The sequence below is a fragment of the Colossoma macropomum genome, unplaced genomic scaffold (assembly GCF_904425465.1).
Source record: "Colossoma macropomum unplaced genomic scaffold, Colossoma_macropomum, whole genome shotgun sequence".
NCBI classification, from domain to species: Eukaryota; Metazoa; Chordata; class Actinopteri; order Characiformes; family Serrasalmidae; genus Colossoma; species Colossoma macropomum.
Genome location: NW_023494804.1, coordinates 27,146,152 through 27,161,392, shown reverse-complemented (window position 1 = coordinate 27,161,392; position 15,241 = coordinate 27,146,152). Strand labels below are relative to the sequence as shown.

Here is a 15,241-nt window from a genome sequence, read left to right as displayed (position 1 = left end):
GCATGTAGCAGCTTGCAGTATTTTGTGGTGACAATTTTTTTCTTTAAATACTACTAACCTTCAAAAGGAGCTATTTTTAATTTCACATAAAATGTCCTTCTTCAAGTACACAATATATCCAAATGTATCCAGACATTCCATCTAAATTAGTAAAACCAGCTCCTTTAATTGCTGGCACAGGAGTCCAATAGCACACAATCATCTTGTATAATCTGCATTGAAAAGCAATGCCAATAAAATGGTACTCTCTGAAGCAGTTGAACATAAAGATCACCAAGCCCAACGCCAAATCATCAGCTAGAGGGGTATAAAACTCCCCAGGATTGGGCTGTGGAGCAGTGGAACTGAGTTCTCTGAAGTGATTAAGCACCATCCAACACCTGTGGGATGAGCTGGATCCAAACTGAATCATCCAACATCAACACCTGACCTCACTAATGCTCTTAAGGTTGAATGCAATCAAGTGCTCATAATAGTCTATAATGTAAAGCCTTCTTAGAAGAGCAAAACCTGTTAATGCAGTGAAGAGGGGGGCAAACACCCTATTCATACCCTTGATTGCAGAAGATTTGTTGTTAAGCAGGTGTCTACGAACCTTTGGACGTATAGTGTACATGCTTTAACTACCCAAGCATTCTAGCCCACACAAATGAATACATAATAACATGACATACAAAACCACAGCGTTTTATATTAAGTTAAATTCCTTACCAAAAAACAACCAAAATGTACTTTGTAATAGAATTGCATCAGATTTGTTCATTTTCAAATCATTTTCATTTTTCAAGCATTTTCTGATGGCTTTGGCCTAACACAGGGTATTAGCTGGGTGCCACCTGTACCAGAGTAGTTAACTCACTGCACTAAACTGAGCAGGACGGCAACTGAGTCCATGCGCCTGCTCGAGTGCAGGGATGGCTCTACATCTATACACCACAAGCAGGGCACCAGTTGAACTGGAGTTTTTCCAGCAGGCAAAACATTAAACTGTGCAGAGCAGTGGGCCTCAGAACCAAAACTGGAGGAACATTGAACTAGAGAAGCTACATAAACCTCCTTACACTTGAATTACAATATTCACAGAATACATTACAGACAAAAACTGCATGATTTCCTTTTAAGAGCTTCAGTTCTGCAAATCTGCTGAGATTCTGATGAATCATGCTGAGGTCACTGCAAAACACACCACTAGCTGTAGCTAGATTGCTTAATAGACAGTAAATGTACCATGGGTGCATCAGTCCAGCATTAGAACACAGTGCAGACCTGTTGCTATAGTGGCTCATGTGGGAGTTTGAAGAGGCTGTATGTTCATCTGAAGTTCTGGTATGGTGGAGTAGCCAAAGTCTTCAGAAGGTTGCTCATTATTCACAGCCTGCAGAGCTTTCAGCTTTATGAAGTCTGTGTAGACATATGGCAATGGGTCCACTCTCGGAGTATCAGGGTCTTCCTGCTGAACACACAAGATTCAAAAACAATAAGTGCTCATGACAGTGAAATACTCTTAACTAGGTAGAGCAATTAAAGCAAGATTTAATGTGAACTGTTCAGTGCTCTGAGGTCAAGGTAGTATGATTTTGATTCTATTACCTGCCGAAATACAGGCTCGTCATATATACGCTCTGTAAAAAGCAACACAATGTGAGATCATTTCAAACAAGATAGGTTAATTAGACTACATGATGAGTAGAAATTCTTTAGAAGTCTTCATACCTTCCATTGCGATATCATCTGTTCTTCTTTGACCTAAAAACACATTATGTGAATAGACTGGTCATAATGAAAAGCATGAGTGTGTTTATTTGGGCTGAAAAAAAAAACACGGTTAAGACATGAATTTATTAATAATAAAAGGCTGTCCAAAGAAAAAAAAATGTCCACATTATGATTTTCATCTTTTTCACAATGTATGGACCAGTAGAAACGCTCCTAAATCATTTAGAATAAAATGTCTTTACATTAACTTACATTAAAAGTTAAGACCATTTTTCTTCTCCTGTACAGTTACCATTTTGGACGCAGGACATTCTCTCTCTTTTTTTTTTCTTTTTTTGGACAGTGACAATGTATAAAAAGAAGTACCTCTTCTTCTGTCAGTTGGACCTGTTCTACAGCAGCCTGTCAACAAAGGGGGTCAAGGCAGAAGGATATTAGGAACTTGCACGTAGAAAGTGTGCAAATGAGCAAAATTCACATAAGGGAAAACTGTGTACGTTTCCTTGCCTAAAGAAGGATGATAATTATTATAAAAGTCAAACCTTTCTTCAAAAGTTTTTAGCTGCATCATTAACATCATGACAGATAGGAAAAACATATTACTAAACACGGCACCTTCAAAACTCAGCTCAAACATCAAGTGATATTTTTTTTTATAACTAAATAATATCATTAATCATGTGCTAGCATTAAAAGAGTCCACTAACTTTTCACACTTGATGCTGCATCATCTGTTGTAGGTCACTTTGTGTAAGTCTCACTGTTACATTTCTATGACTCAACTGTGTTTCTTTAAAGGAGTAGTTTACTGAAACATCTAATTTACACTATTTCCTATTTACCCCAAACATAGAGAGTATACTTTTTTTATTTGCAGCAGAGCAGTAAGGCTAATTAAATCGCAATCTATGTCATCCAATGATATTTTGGCTGACACAGACTCCCATTACATTTTAGCTACATTAGCCTCATAGCTCTAGTGAAAATCTAAAGAAGCAAGCTAGAGACACCAAGCATGTCTTGGCCAACTGACTACATTTGGGATAAAGAGAACATTTTGTAAATTCTTCACTTTAAGAAGAATGTAAAAGATTTTAAAGCGTTTAGCTGTTAACATTACCATGGGCAGGAAAGCTCATTAACATGGACAGGAAAAAACAGCTCTATTACTAGACACAGCAGCTTCAAAACACTTCTCAAAACAATTAAATGGCAATTCATATAACTTGCTACATAATACAGTAACTCAATCATACGATCAGTATTTCTCTAGGACATTAATGATGGCATTAACACTAAACAACTGCAATGTGTTAAAATGAACATGTATTTAATATGACTAAAAAAAAACACTTACCATATTTGCAGATGTAGAATAAAATGATGCACAAAGTTAAGATGGCAATAAGTGTGCCTCCAGTACAGTACAGGATCAGTATTGGGTCATACCAACTGTTTACTACAAAGTTCACAAACACAAATCTTATATTACACAATTACTCCAACATGGCGTTTCCTATGCAACCAAATGTATCCTGTGACCAGCGATATGAAAGGATATCATAAAAGATATGTCTTTTATATAGGGCTGGTTTTCTAGATACAAAATAATACAATTCTTTTCCTTTTCAGTGTCACAGTAAAATGCACTATTCCACTTAAAAATAAACAAAAGAAAGAAAGTAACAATTTGGCTGTATTTCTTTTACTAATTTGTTAGTTTGCTCTTATTTATTTATGTATGTATGCCCTGCGATGGACTGGCAACCTGTCCAGGGTGTATCCTGCCTTCCGCCCAATGACAGCTGGGATAGGCTCCAGCACCCCACCGCGACCCAGAAGGATAAGCGGTTTAGATGATGTATGTATGTACATATGTATGTATGTATTTTCCCCCAATTTTCTCGTCTCCAATTCCACCCACTAGTTAGGACTTCCCCAATCACGCGATAATAGCAACCCTAGGAAGGCGAAGGCTAATACAGGCTTCCTCTCAGGCCTGTAAAGTGCCGCCACATCTTTTCGAACTGCCGCTCACGCGACGTTGGACAACCGAACGCGCTCGAAGGAAAGCGCCAACCGCCAGTTCTGTTACACCAGCTAATCCTACCAACTCAGAGAGAGTGAGGTCAATTGGCTCTCTTGGACTCCCGGCCACGGATGGCTGTAGCATCACCAGGGATCGAACTCGTTATCTCCTAATGGGGCTCCCGAGTGGCGCTTAGACGTTTGCTTTTATTTTAAACTCACAACAGGGCGAATATGTATGAGAAAACCCTCTCAGACTCCTAACTTAATTAAAGCATTTTTGTTAAGTTTGATAACGCTGGTGTTAACAACATAGGTCTGAGCAGATCTTTAGCAGCCGTTAACAGATCCTAGTATTTCTCACCTGGTGTGATGTTGACATGTGCCTCTGATGATCCAGCTGCATTTGAAACCTGACAGGTGTATGTTCCCCGGTCTGAGGCGTTCAGGCAGGACACACGCATGGTCCGGTTTGTCTCATTGAAGGAGATTCTCTGGTCCTCTGGCAGTGGCAGTCCGTCCCGCAACCAGCGCAGGTTCAGAAACTCTCCTTTCACCTCACACCTCAGGGTCAGAGGGCAGTGAGAAGTGGACAGGACTATCCCTAATACAGCTGGAGGAGCTAAAATAAAAACACAACCAAATAACCATGTTTTACATTAATAACAAACAAGCAGACCAGTAAAGAAGAGTCACCCAGGAACACAAACACAAGAAGTACATGTGACACGTCACACTCACATAGCACAGATAACGTGATGTTACAGAGCGTCGTGTTTTTACTGTTTATCAATGTTGTCTCTTCATAAATGCCTTCATCTTCTGCGGTCAGATTAGCCACAATAAGACTCATATTCTTTATATCAAAATAAAATATGCATGGGTTGGTTATGCATGTAGTAATGTTTGGCTTTTCAAATATATATAAAAAACGTTTTGATGTTGAATTTCTATATTTTCTCCATTCCACTCGTGTCACATCTTGTTCGTGTCCATGGCATGTGTGGAGCACTGCTCGACCATGTAACACTCCACTCACTGTCTGCCCACCAACCCCTCTACCTGCAAAACAAGGTCAGAAAAAACAGAAATTGCAGCTGGTATTGTTTTTTAAATAATGTAAAAACAGCATGTGTTAAATTAAAAAAAAAACTTTAAAACACATGCATTACTACATACCGCTATTTATCTTCTAGAAGCATAAGAACATGCTTACCAACAAATGGCCACAGAAGAAGCATCAAAATGACAAAGTGTCCTCCTGGCATTGTAAATATAATCCTGAATCATAGGAGTCTTTCTATTCAGCCAAATCCATATCATTAATGAACACTAAGTACCTCAACGGGATCTATTAATCACTATCAAGCCTGTAAAATCTGCTGCATGTGAAGGCAGAGGAGAGAAACTGTCACAATAGGCAAAGAAGTGTGGCTTGAGAGGAAGATCGCAGCCTACAGACGTTTTCGAGCACACATTATGAAAGTGAACTGCTCGGCCTACACCACGTGGTTTCACACAGCGTTTAAGATGAGTCAAGATACAAAGGAAGCGACAGAGTCACCGCTACTGAGGAAATAAATCTTTATTTGTAAATCTTACTGACTCAGGAAACATTACCATTTGGCATAGTGTCATATAACAGCCTGGTTAAGGCTTCCCACGGTTTATGAATAAAAGCACTCTTCTAAATCATCGACATACAAATGAATAGAATAATTTACAAAAAAAAAATCTTTAAAGCTAATTATACATACATTTGCCAGACTGCAGAAAAGTTAAAGTAATGCTGATGTGTTATTAAGGTCATGACCCTTGGAAAAGCACAACAGGATGTTCATGCGTGAGAAAGAGGTAAGGTGCAATAAAATCAATGCTCCATTTTCACATGGGAGTGGTGGGGGTGGATCAGCAGTAAAGAGTTAAGGGCAGTTTTAAAAGGTCCTTGTGGGTGGGGAGTGATTGTGGGGATCACTCTAATGTCAATGTCTCTGCTTCTGCTGTAGCGGTGCGTGGAGCGGATGAAGTGTTGGACTTGTGGCCCTCTGCCAACGCCTTGAAGTGCTAAAGATAGGAAGAGGGGAAAATACTCAGTGATACAATCTAACGAACGCTAATAGAATGTAAGCATTTCATGCACAATTTTCCAACTACATTTAAAAGCTGTTTGAAGTTTCAGAGTAAGGTGAAAGTTTTATATTTTTACTGAAAACCTCTTATCATGCTATGTAAAGCAAGCAGTGCAGCTTGTGTTGAATGTATTCTGCAAAGTTTGAACATCCCAGTCAAATGACGTTTTGTTGATTTTACTAAGTGAAAATAAGTGAACACGTTTATAGGGAACTTAAATGTGGCATACTGTTCTGAAATTTTTAATGCACAATTTCTATTTATTTGTCGAGCTTAACATATTGTAAAAAATAAAACATAAAATGTACCGTAATTTTTGCACACGCAACATTTTATATTTTATTTTTCCCTATTATGTTAAATCCAGCGCATAAACAGTAATTGCACATTAAAATGTGCAGAAGGGTGTTCTCTCTGTAGAGGACGTATTAATTTATTTTCACTTACAACGTGTCTTTTGCCCAGGGGTGCCCAAAATTCTACATACAATTGCATTTTCAAGCATACAAAAACCCAGTGTTTAAATATCAAGCGAAAAAGCACCATTAACTGTAAATTTGAAGCTGTGAGAAGTTCTTCAGATAAAGCTCTGGCATTTAAGACACTGCATCATTGTACTAAATTGTGCATGCCCTGCAAAATTCAAGTACTGAATTCAAGTACCTGAGAGCATAAGTTTATAGGAACTACTCTGAAAAGATGCCAAATTAGATTCCCTTCTTGACCCAAGGTTACTGATACTGGACCACTGTATCCAGGAACTGCAGACATACAAACTGCATCCAGCCTACTCTGCAGATGAACTTCAAATGAGCCATAAAGGCCCTATAATTGATAGGTTTGAAAGATGTTAGAGACAAGAAAAGTTGTCCAGAGAAATGTGTGTAGATTATAAAATACCCAACAGCCCTTATCAAGACTATTATGGAAAGATTTGCACTAAAAAGATCTTATACCTCTGAGGGCAAAACAGCTGTGTACATTTACCACATTGTGAGAGATGGGTAGCATGTAGTTTTATTTACTCAGGTACATATAAGAATATTTTTAATGTCTTTGTACATTTCTGTGTATTTTGAAATAATACAGGGAGATTCACTCGAAAGAGGCCCCGAATATTCTGCTGTAATACCCGTTAGGATGAAGCAATCTGAACCAAGAAAATACACTACATATCTTGATGTATGTGTAATTGACTGCATTACATGCGATGCTGGATGTGATCTCCGTTTTCTGCCAGACACATGAAGTGGTACAGGGGTGTGCACCCGGAAGCTGCAAACGGAGGTTAAATATCGCGATGGCTGTCCGGCGCCTACTTCATCGCTCCGACGCAGGGGCATCCCGGCTTGTTGGAAGCTCCATATACTGAGGAGCGCATTGCACATTGTTTGGTTAAGATTGCTTCATCCTAGAGAGAGTTATTACAGAATATTTGGGGCCTCTTTCGAGTGAATCTCCCTGTACTTCTACTTGTAATCACATTTTTACTCAGCTTCATGTTAAATATTTGCATTTATTTCCTAAATCCTTTCTCTTCATTTCTGTCCGTTTCTTTTGAGGCAGCAACGTCTGTGTTGCTTAAAAATTAGGAACTTTTCATTTACTCAGATCACAACAGTCACTAAAAAGAGAAGTATGGTGCCTCCCAAGCTTCAGGTTTTATACCAATAAATGCTGGATGTACTAAAAGTTCCACTGCAGTTCTCAGCACTTAATTTGTTTTTTTGACCTGTTCCTTTTTAACTACTACACAAACTGGTCTTTGGTAGCTACCTTTACTTCTGCTTGATCATAATTTAACTTCAAGCACTTTTGTTTATCAAGTTCTTTGCAACTGTAATGGCCCACAGCTGCCACCAGCTGGACAGGAAGATAAACCAGTTTTGTCTTAAAACTTAATCAATGACTAAAATCTTGTTGTTAATGCAAGCTCTGCCTCTCATGCTTCTCATGCCACAGTAAGAGGCCCATCATAGGTGTGTGAGATAACCCTTTTATAAAGATCAGCCCTTTGTGGACTTACAACCATTGAGGTTGTTTAGGTTTGGCAGTATGTTGAGGAACCTTGCAGCCAAGTACAACAGAAAAAATGCTAACAAATAAAAATAATAAACAGAGAAGGTTGATATAAGATCTCGGAATTAATGAAATAAATGCCATTACATGAAGATTGGCAGCAACTACTTTTGACTGTCTACCAAAACCTGTTTAAATTCTGATACATGAATCCAAATAAATTCAAAACCTGCTTACAAATGTCATTCATCTTCAGCTAAATATACGAGAGAGAGAAAACTGAGAAGACCAGTACTGTTTTTTAAAACACTAACCTGGGAATTTTTAAATTCAGAATAGAGTGTGAATAGGACATGGAGAGACTGGATTCGGTTCTTATACACGGGGATGTCCAGGATACCTGTAGAAATCAATCTCATTTGATTTAGCAGTAAAATACAAACATTTTTCTATGAAATCTAAAAAACAGATAATGTAAAAATCCAAAAAATTGACTTCAGCTCACCACATATTATGTCAATATATTCTGCTAAGCCACAGTTAATATCTGCTGTAGGAAGGTTCACCTGGGATAAAGAAAGAAAAAAACAAGCTGTGCAGACAGTCAGATATAGATCTACAGCAAACTTGTGCACTGTCATGTTACTGAGTTAATGTACTGAGAACAGGCAGCACAATCTGTAAACATGTAGTAGGCTTGTCAAGAACTGAAAACATGTCAAAAATGAAGAACAAATAACATTCCATGACTATAACAATATAACCATCATATAAATATTCAGAATATTGTATTAAGAATATTTTATTCACTCAAGCACAAGCCAATTTTCCAGTACCTCACCAGTCAATATTTCAACACTGACCTTGCCCAAAAGCTCCTCAAACTCAGGTGGCCACTCCTGCATCAGGGTATCGATGTCTGGCATGGGTCTGAGGTAGACAAACATAAATTCAGATGATGGACATAATTTCTCTCTACTTGTGCTGCAGTTAGAAAAGTGGTTTATGTTTGAAGAATGGGTGAGGACACAGTGTGTTTACAGCTGTGCTTGTATGGTACAGTGTACAGCATGTGTTTGTGTGCCTGGTGAAATGAATAAGGGTGTATTTCAGTGTGTGCTGTAGTTCACAGTGCACGCACTGTGTGTAAGTGTTTGTGCTTGCCTGGTGTAGTGTACAGTAGCTGGTGGTTTCGAGCGGTGTAGTTCACTTATGCTCTCTATCCAGTTGTCTATGGCTTTGGGGTTCTTCTGTGGGTTCTCAATACTCTTTACTTTCACCTCCTACAAAGTACAGAGACAGACATGCTGGATGTACTAAAAATTCTAGACCGCTCTCAACTCAGTAGCCCACACCTGATGTATGTTTTTATTGGTTCCCATCAAAAAGTCAAGCTCCTCTTCAACCCAGTCTGACAAAAATGATGTTGAAGTATTCAGCAGTTTTATCAGCAAAACAGGAGAGATGACAACAGACCAACAATAAGGTGAGACAGCAGAATTACTGGCATGTGACAAAGTCTGTATAAATCCAATTTATTCACACTCTATTTAATACTTGAACTAAAGTGGCTCTCATATGAGCTGTAGGTCTACTCTATGTAAATGTTTAACAGCTTTTTGGGTTTACGCGTAACAGACTCAACAGCATTTTCCATCTATGCACACATAGCAGCTTTGACAAATGGAGTTGGTATCTCAAAACGTTTTATGTAACCATTATAATTTACCCAGCAGCACAAAAACTCTTTTTAGTCACCAATTTTCCATAAAAAAAGCAGCTACATTTTTCATTATACTGGTGGAGTAGCTGAAATAGTGCCAAGTTAAAAAATTCACGTCTACATCCAGATATAACTAGAACTGGGCAAATATTCATTGGCTTTAAGCATGTAGCACCCAAAAAGCTGGTTAAAATTTGAACTGAGCACCATCTGTCCATCAATAAATGAACTGCAATTTCAATATGTGGAAAGAATTATAACTAACTTCTTTCAACCCCAAAATACAGTGTTTGCATAGGCCATTGTATTTAAACAGTACACAGGGTAAGGTTCATGGCTATCCCCATGTCCATGACTGCATTTTATACACTTAAGAGTAATACTGCATATATGTGTGAGCACTTACAGTAACGTTGTGCTGTTTGCTGTTCTCTGAGAGCCACAGGGAGAGCACCGTAGGGTCAGACTGCTTAGCACAGGGTTCATCCAGCACCAGCAGCCCCAGACCATCTGCCTTCCCATCCGGCCGAGGAACCTGGTTATCACAGAAAAGTTTGTAACAGCAAACCACATGAACTGGAGATAATAAACAAATCAAAGCCTAATAAACAGATCAAGGCACAGCTAATAACGGTCCAAAATGACTCTGCATAAGCAGCTCTGCTGTTGTACTGATACAATGCAACTTTATATCTGTTTTGGAAGTGTCTTGCTTTCAGGAGTGTTTGTTTCATGTTTCAATACTGAGTCATAAATTATGGGTATGTCCCTATTCTTGTTCTATATCATGGTAATTCTACATAGCGATGCACATACAACTTTTTTCTCTGCTGATACTGATACCTAAACACAGGATATTGGCTGATACTGAGTATGGATGATTTTTTTCTTCTTCAATTTTAAAATCTGTATAGCTCTTATGTGTGAAAAATTTATTCCAAAACATAATATGTATTTTAAGAAATTTTGGTAATTAAGCATTTTTAAAAAGAGGCGCACTGGGCAAGTACAGTACTGTGCAAAAGTATTCAGCACCTAATAAACAACTTACAGATAAATGTTCAGGTGCCCAAACCTTACTCACAATAATGTATTTCATATTTAACTATATTCTTCTAATTTATTTTAGAACATCAAAGTCTAACTGATCACTGTAGGCACTTTATCTATGACTTTATAATCTCAAAATCACATAAATATCTACTAACAAATAATTACTACTGAAATTTGTAGCCTACATTAAACTGACAAAAATGTCCAGCAAGGTTTTTATTCAAACACACCCACTAAACCTGGCAACTAACAGATGAAGTGAATCAGGTGTGTTTGAGCAACAAAATCACCAGGACCGGAGTTGTGCACCCCTGGTACAGACAGCGGATCGGTCATGTCTGGCTGACAACTAATCTGTTAAATAATGTCAATTTTGGAGCCCATATCAGTTCTAATTCTACACTTGCTACACCTTCTCCAAACTTAGGATAGCACAAACATATATAATGTGGCAAATATGCAAGGCAAGAACCTGTAATTACTACTGATTTGTCACTATGTTCAGTTACATAATATAAAAAAAGTACATTTGCAGAAACATGGTATAGTTAATATGACTGGACTCACTTTAAGGAAAGCATCAATGTCCCCTACAGCTGGGATGAAGTCAGGAATAAAAGGCTTCAGCTTATGGTCCAATTCTATAGTCTGTGGTGTGTATCTGAAAGCAAAAGCCATTCACATCCTGACCAGTACTTATGGAGAAGACCGTGAGAAGACAGAGGAAAATTGTTGCACATGTATTTGCATTTGAGATATAAATCAGATGTGAGAAATGTCTGTGGTTTATGCGGGTTTGTTTATGAAAGTACAAGCTGCTCACCGTGTGATGTACTGGAAAAGTTCTTTTATTTCTGCTGTAACACGAAGATGGTCATAATCTGCCGGGTCATATGCTCTGTGAGCAAACAAAGACACATACATACTTATCAGGACAAGCACTATCAACGAGGTCCACCTCAGCCCTCCACCCTATTCACTGAAATCAGGTCATGCAAGGCTAAGTTTGAAATCACTTGCCATATAAACAATTCTTGTCATATAAAATAGAAAATGTGGATTTAAATATTACAAACTATTCACCAAAAGGGTTTATAATCTTTTATTCAATATTATAAACCATATATGAACAAGAACGCATTAAATGCTAATAAGTAAAAAATGTACAGTAACTATCTATTTTCATTGACTGTGAAGTCACCTTTGAAGTATAATTTTAAACATATGTTTTTTTATTATTATTATTTAATTATTAAATATTAATTTTTAAAAATGACTTTTTTGTAACTTAATTCTCAATATTACACAGCTTTCTGTGCATTTTCTTCTACAACCCTGTTCATCATTCTGGACTCATCTAATGTTTCCTAATTTTAGTTAACATTTTTCTAGTGTCTTCCTAATTATGTGAAACCAGTGAAGCTGCACATGACTAACATAAAACTGATTCATACATTTATCTGCAACCAAATTGGTTTTATATTATAAAAACACTGATTCTAAACTTTTGAACAGCAATTAACACTTTTGAAAACTTTTCTGCCATTTAGCTTACACGTTTATCTGCATAACATGTTCTAGCTTATTCCTGTGAAATGTGTGAAACCGACAGTCAGTCTTGACAAAGCTAAAAGGGTGAATCACAGCGGAAAGAGCTCTGAGATAACATCTCATTTTTTTCCTTTAGTAGTATCTGTTAGCCTGTGTTAGACTGTGTGTCTCCACGTTCAGAAGAATTACATTCGTGGCACCTTGAGTGACTTTAATACATTATCTTCATACTGTATGTTTTTTCTATTCTAAAAAATAATAAATCAAATAAGTAAAGTTTAGCAAGTGCCTGAAGGAAAAGCTTTGTGCATGCAGATTCGTTGGTTTGCTGGATTGGTCTGAATTTCATCCAAGTTGGCAAACTGTTGACAAAAAGCTAAGAAACCCTTACCCCACGGTGATTCACCCTACCCAGGTAATTCAGTTGAGCACACAAAGCATTTTCAAAATTAAGTGCTGGTCTAAATCAGATGAAGTTAGCTAATAAACTGTAAACTGAAACTAATGTGAGATAACTAATGATTCAAAATCCTCTCACAATTTGTCCACATGCACAGATGTCTATGCTACATGCTTAGACAAAGACTAATACTTATTAGTATTAGTGTCAGCTTTATTTCAAAAAGAGAAAGGTCGATCATGTATTTACATCATCATGACCTAGAGGTTTGTTCCTACCCTTCAGGAGCTGATCCTGGCTCCCCTTCCTCTTCATCTGACTCTGTTTCATCTGAGTCATCATCATCATCATCTTCTTCCTCCTCCTCTTCCTCATTATTTGCACTAGCTCCTCGTGGACTCGCTGGTGGCTCCTTTTTTTTCTGCAAACGACCAAGTCAATAAATTTTAACAAAATCTTTTGGACCAAAATCAATGCCTAAGACCAATACAAAATTTCTGCAAAATTTGTGTGTGTTTTGATGTGAAATTGTGCATTGTAGACAAACTTACTGACATTTTTTTATTACAACAGGGCTGAGAAGAACCAAGGAGTTTTTATATGCAATGCTGATAATGGTAAAAGAGTGGTACACTTGAAAAAATGTTTTCTTTAGGTACTGTTTTTCCTTACATCACCGTACATGCACATCTCTGCTGCAAATGGACTTAAAAAAATACAATTTGACAAAAACTATATCATTAAAAAAATATCTTATGTGAAACATCTCTGACAGGCATTAAACTCTGGTTCTTGTCACCACCCCTGCAAACATTTCAAAATCTGTAAGTTTCTCTAGAAATAAGAATTTCACATGAAACCTCTCAGAATTTCTTTTTTTATTGTCTTAATTGTTTAGTTTTGCTGATCTTTTCAAACTATTTAAACCCCTTTCAATCAGACTTCTGATTGCAAATGAAGCATCTACCTTTGTGTCTTCTTCATATTCATCGCTGCTGTTATTGGCCATGTTATTCAGTTGTTGTCTGCTCCTGAAGACTGAAATCACAAGACTACATTTTAGCCCTGTCAAACGGTAACAAAATGTTGTAAAATAGTAAAAGCAGCCAGGTGTCACCTGTTTGACGTGGTGTTGGTGTGTACAAACTGGCGACCTCTTCGGAATCGTTGACATCCAGTGTCTCGTCGAATGGCTGATTGTTTATGAGCTGAGTCTGAAAACAAGTGAGATGTACGTTGTCAAGGAGAAATGAACTTTGCAAGCTATCTAAAATACCAGTTCTCACCTCACTCAAATAGAAACAAACTAGTCAGGCAGAAGTAACATTAACAGTATATTGCGTGCGTTGCGGTGAATGTTTACTTTGTCAGACCGAAAACAGCTGCTATTAGTCAGACGAGTGGCAAAAACGTTAAACTATTATTATTACACTTGTTTTCGACACCTTTTCTCTTAAACGCTCAGTCGGAGCAGGGCCGCTCTGGACCTAAATTAGACGCATAGATTGATAATTATACTGCTAAAAACTAAGGTCTTAAGTATACACTGTTCATCCAATAAATCCGTTTTCAGTGATTTCACTGTTTACATTAGCTAGGTTAACTAGTTCACAGTCAATATTAATAACAATCGATTAGCTGTTAGCGCAGCTGGCAAGCTAACTATGCTAGTCTCGCAAACACGAAATATAAATAGACGTGGACTAGTTAGCTAAATTATTTCTTTAACAGGTAACTCATATAAAATCAGTACAGCACGGAGCAAAGTTAAAAATAATTTTAATATAAGAAACTTTGTAAAAATTCGCGCTAATGGTAGCTAAGAATGTACCTTGTGTCGCTCAAACCTCTCCATGTAAGCAGGCGCTGTGCTGTAACCCAGGGAGACCGATCCCGCGATACTTCAGATGAGACCAGGGTTAAATCCCAAACTGACTAAGTCCTCCATTTCCGTGCACTGCATGACTGATGCAGTCCACTAGATAGGGAATAGGGAGGCATTTGAGATGCAGCCTCGGTAACTAGGTGCCGGTTGTGGGCTGTTACGTAAATGATTTGTAGATAAATTAATCCACTAATGGTTATCCAAGGCATTCAAAACGTGGTAAGACTGTGGCATTTTTCCTTAAAGGGAAATTCTACTGATTTTTTCAAAAGTTTTCTATAATTAAATGGTTATTCAGAGTGGTTTAATGCGAAAGGCTCCATTCTCAAGAAACGTACCTTGTCAGAGTTGTTCACAATGGTGGTGATAGGAACCAGACGTCTGAAGAGTTTAATGCTTCCGAAAAGCTCCCTCACATGGTTATTACATAAAATGGTTAATATGCTGCTTTTTTAATGTATTTATGGCAAAGGCATACATACAGGGCATTGCAAGACAATATAGCTCCCATTGAAAGCCTTTTTTCCTAGATGTATAACTATTTTATAATTAACATATATGAAAACTGAGAAGATGTGTAGATATATCAAGTCATTTTGGATATGAAATAAAATTCCTGTATTCGGATTGTAGACATTGCGATCCCTGGTTCCTGTCACTATCACCGTAAAGAATGCTGGGAATAGTAAGTTTCTCTACAATGAACCATTTCACACCAAACCACTCTGAATTATTT

The 15,241-nt window shown here is 37.6% G+C and overlaps 2 protein-coding genes across 2 annotated transcripts; both read right to left on the bottom strand.

Annotated features, from left to right (window-relative positions):
* Positions 1–42: 42 nt before the first annotated feature.
* On the bottom strand, positions 43–4,467 carry LOC118824356 (vascular endothelial growth factor receptor 3-like). Its single transcript, XM_036594444.1, has 7 exons — positions 4,455–4,467; positions 4,109–4,366; positions 3,074–3,175; positions 2,083–2,118; positions 1,714–1,746; positions 1,591–1,622; positions 43–1,453 (listed from the first exon to the last, which is right to left on the bottom strand). Exons 1-7 carry the CDS (start codon positions 4,465–4,467, stop codon positions 1,283–1,285), a joined length of 645 nt encoding a protein of 214 aa, XP_036450337.1. The 3' UTR covers positions 43–1,282.
* An 837-nt stretch (positions 4,468–5,304) lies between these two features.
* ift46 (intraflagellar transport 46 homolog (Chlamydomonas)) lies at positions 5,305–14,538 on the bottom strand. Its single transcript, XM_036595697.1, has 12 exons — positions 14,452–14,538; positions 13,738–13,834; positions 13,588–13,658; positions 12,899–13,041; positions 11,493–11,567; positions 11,237–11,330; positions 10,023–10,151; positions 9,058–9,176; positions 8,757–8,823; positions 8,399–8,459; positions 8,208–8,293; positions 5,305–5,808 (listed from the first exon to the last, which is right to left on the bottom strand). The coding sequence occupies exons 1-12, from the start codon at positions 14,473–14,475 to the stop codon at positions 5,716–5,718; spliced, it is 1,059 nt and encodes a 352-aa protein (XP_036451590.1). The 5' UTR covers positions 14,476–14,538; the 3' UTR covers positions 5,305–5,715.
* Between the last annotated feature and the right edge of the window lie 703 nt (positions 14,539–15,241).